General features: G+C 53.8%; 1 protein-coding gene across 1 annotated transcript in view; it reads right to left on the bottom strand.

Moving 5' to 3' along the window:
* Positions 1-12: 12 nt before the first annotated feature.
* SLC16A5 (solute carrier family 16 (monocarboxylate transporter), member 5) overlaps positions 13-3,096 on the bottom strand; it is a 19,252-nt gene continuing 16,168 nt past the window's right edge. The window contains 3 exon segments of the mRNA XM_011942022.1: positions 13-661; positions 664-715; positions 2,402-2,610. Coding sequence (XP_011797412.1) covers positions 528-661; positions 664-715; positions 2,402-2,610 — 395 coding nt within the window. The 3' untranslated portion in view covers positions 13-527.

Below are 3,096 nucleotides of genomic sequence, written 5' to 3'. Positions count from 1 at the left end.
TTTTTTAAAGAGACAGGGTCTTGCTGTGTTGCCCAGGCTGGCCTCAAACTCCCAGGTTCAAGTGATCCTCCCACCTCAACCTCCCGAGTAGCTGGGATTACATGTGCGCACTACCATCTCCAGCTGATATCTTTTTTCTTTAAATGTTTTCAGGAAGTGGGCTCATTACGGGATGCACACAAAACCTGGTGGATACTGGCACCAAAAGCACCTATCTACCAGCCCCACCTCCCTCCTTTTCCATTCAACTGAGATGGAGGAGACAGGATTTGGCAAAGTCCATGCAAGCACTCTCCCTTCAGAGCATGTGCTATTGATGGCTGCCAAGTGTAAGACTGGGTGGGGAGCCAGAAGGCAGTGGGGTCTTCTGGACGCTCACCGAGTCCGACTTTTCAACTGGAAGAGACTAGCTCATCCAGACAAACCTCCTACATCTTCTTTTTTAAAATTAAATTTTATTATTTTGCTCTAACAAAGTAACCTGCTACTTTTTCAAGGCTCAGAGGTGGTCAACAATTTGCCCAAAGTCACATGGCTGATAGTGGCGGAGTCCAAGGCACTCCGGTAGGGCTATTCCAGCCCAGAGCCCTTTGCTTGGCCTGCAGTACTGCCTTTGGCCATAAGAGGCACTCATGGCCGGTCCTGGAGGAGGCAGGACATCCCAAAGATGCTTATTGACGCCAGCTGGACATGGCAGGCGGGAAGACTGGCACCCGTTCATGAAAATAAAATCTCCTGATAAGGTTTTCTTGCCAGAGCCTGGTTGAGCCTGAATCAACAAACAACATCCTGAACCTGAGCACCCCTTGCTGAGCTGGGAGGAAAGGAAGGGTGAGGGCAAATGTACTCCAGCCCTGTTTTTCAGCTTCATTAGTTCACAGAGTTTATGACCTGCTGCAGGGAACATTTTTGTGTATAATTCAAACACATTCTGTTTTCTCATTCCCTCGGTACCCTGCTGGGACAAGAATGGGCTGATGACAGCCAGCCCCTGGGTGGTGACTTCAGTGAAAGGCACCAGTAAAATGTGTGTGGGGGGAGCTCAGACCTCCAGGTCACAGGCATAGGTGTACAGGCAGCAGGGGTGAGTCCAGCCAGCCACTTACCCCAGGGTTGACACCTCTAACACGGCAGGGAGAAGGGGCCTCCAGAGGACAGGAATGGGGAGTAAAGAACTTCTCTTGCAAAAGCAGCCCCATTTTCATAGCAGTCTTCGGGCTGCCTGGCAAGCCTTCCTCTCTGTCAGTCAAATATCTGGCTTCCCCCAGCCAGCACTAATCCTCCCTGCCAAGGAGACAGGGTGGGGAAAGGAAGGAGGAAGCCCCTAGATAGAGTGGGTCCTGCTGAGATGCAGGGGGGCCCTCAGACTTTAGGATCCAAGCCAGGGGCCCTCCTCCTGTTCTCCACGCAGGCGCCAGGATGGGCGTGCCACTCAACCTTTAATCTGTCCCTATCCAGCCAGCCAGCTCCTCAGTCTGGACCTCTGCACTGCCTCTCACCATCGGTGCGAGGTCCAGTGACCTTCGTGGGGGCAGCTGCACCACCAGCCTTGGCTGCCCTACAGGTGAGGGCTGGGTCACTTGGGAAGAACAGGGCAGGAGGAACCTGGAGGAAGGTGAGCTCTTTAGAACTGTCTGGAGGCCAGAAAAAGATAAAGAAATGATGGAGGTATCCAGGCTGTATGAGAAGGTCCAGCGCGTTCAGCTGTAGGAGCAGCAACACACAGCCAGCTGCGCTGAGCCGGCCGGGACAAACCTGAGCAGGGTTCAGACCCAGCTTCGTGGGCCCCGAGTACCCTGGGTGCCCAAGGAAAAAAGTTGGGAGGGCCTGCTCCTGGATTCTGCTAGTTGTTAGAAGAGGGTTTCTCTGGCCAGGCGCAGTGGCTCACGCCTGTAATCCCAGCACTTTGGGAGGCCAAGGTGGGCAGATCACCTGAGGTCGGGAGTTTGAGACCAGCCTGACCAACATGAAGAAATCCCGTCTCTACTAAAAGACAAAATTAGCCGGGAGTGATGGTGCATGCCTGTCATCCCAGCTACTTGGGGGGCTGAGGCAGGAGAATCGCTTGAACTTGGGAGGCAGAGGTTGTGGTGAGCCAAGATGGTGCCACTGCACTCCAGCCTGGGCAACAAGAGCAAAACTCCGCCTCAAAAAAAAAAAAAAAAAGTTTTTCAGGGCATCTTCAGAGGCCATCCTCCAAGGTCCCAGTTCCTGGCAGAGTCCCAGCTTGCAGAGCCTGGACAGCCCGGGCATCCTGGGCTGCTCTTCACGCAAGCCCCTGGTGAAGGAGCTGAAGGTCCCCCTCCTGGGTTGGGCTGAGACGGTGTTCACTCAGTGACCCCAGGACTCAGACGCTGGTCACACAGGTGACCCCTGGGTCTTAGACGCTGGTTACATACATGATCACAGGGGACTGCTGCTTCCCAGGACCGTCTTTGGCTTCCAAGAAAATATCCTGCTCGAAGGCATCTGCCACGACAGCCTGCTTGCCCTGCTCCTTCTTCTGCAGGGCATAGAAGCTGCCACCCATGAAGAGGGCAGCTGAGATAAGGAAGAAGCTGGACATGAAGAAAACATAGCTGAAGTTGTTGGTGGCGTCCAGGAGCAACCCTGGGGGACAGAGATCAAGTTAGGCCAGTGCTACCAGGCCTCCCCCCAACTAAACCCTGTGTTCCCTGACAGCGGGGATTTTATTTTTGTTTCTGCTGCACTAGGAATTGTGGCTGACACCCAGCAGATACTCAACAGATACTTGCTGAATGAGAGGAGGGGAAGAAACACAAAACCTCCTCTGGCCTGGGCAGGAAGAATCTTCAGGCTACAAGAGAACTTAGGGGCATGTGGTGGCAGGGAACTACTGGAGTCTGGGATATTTGCTCAGCCACCCTCCAGGTCTCACCTATGCCTCCTTCTGAAGAGCTCTCCCCACTTCTTTGCTTAAAGAATTCCCCTGGGGCCTGACATGGTGGCTCACGCCTGTTATCCCAGCACTTTGGGGGGCTGAGGTGGGTAGATCACGAGGTCAGGAGTTCAAGTCCAGCCTGGCCTAGATGGTGAAACCCCGTTCCTACTAAAATTACAAAAACTAGCCAGGCA

The sequence above is a fragment of the Colobus angolensis genome, unplaced genomic scaffold (genome assembly GCF_000951035.1).
Source record: "Colobus angolensis palliatus isolate OR3802 unplaced genomic scaffold, Cang.pa_1.0 Scaffold1, whole genome shotgun sequence".
Taxonomy (NCBI): Eukaryota; Metazoa; Chordata; class Mammalia; order Primates; family Cercopithecidae; genus Colobus; species Colobus angolensis.
Note: the sequence above shows the minus strand (reverse complement) of the source record. Positions and strands in the feature narration are given on the sequence as shown.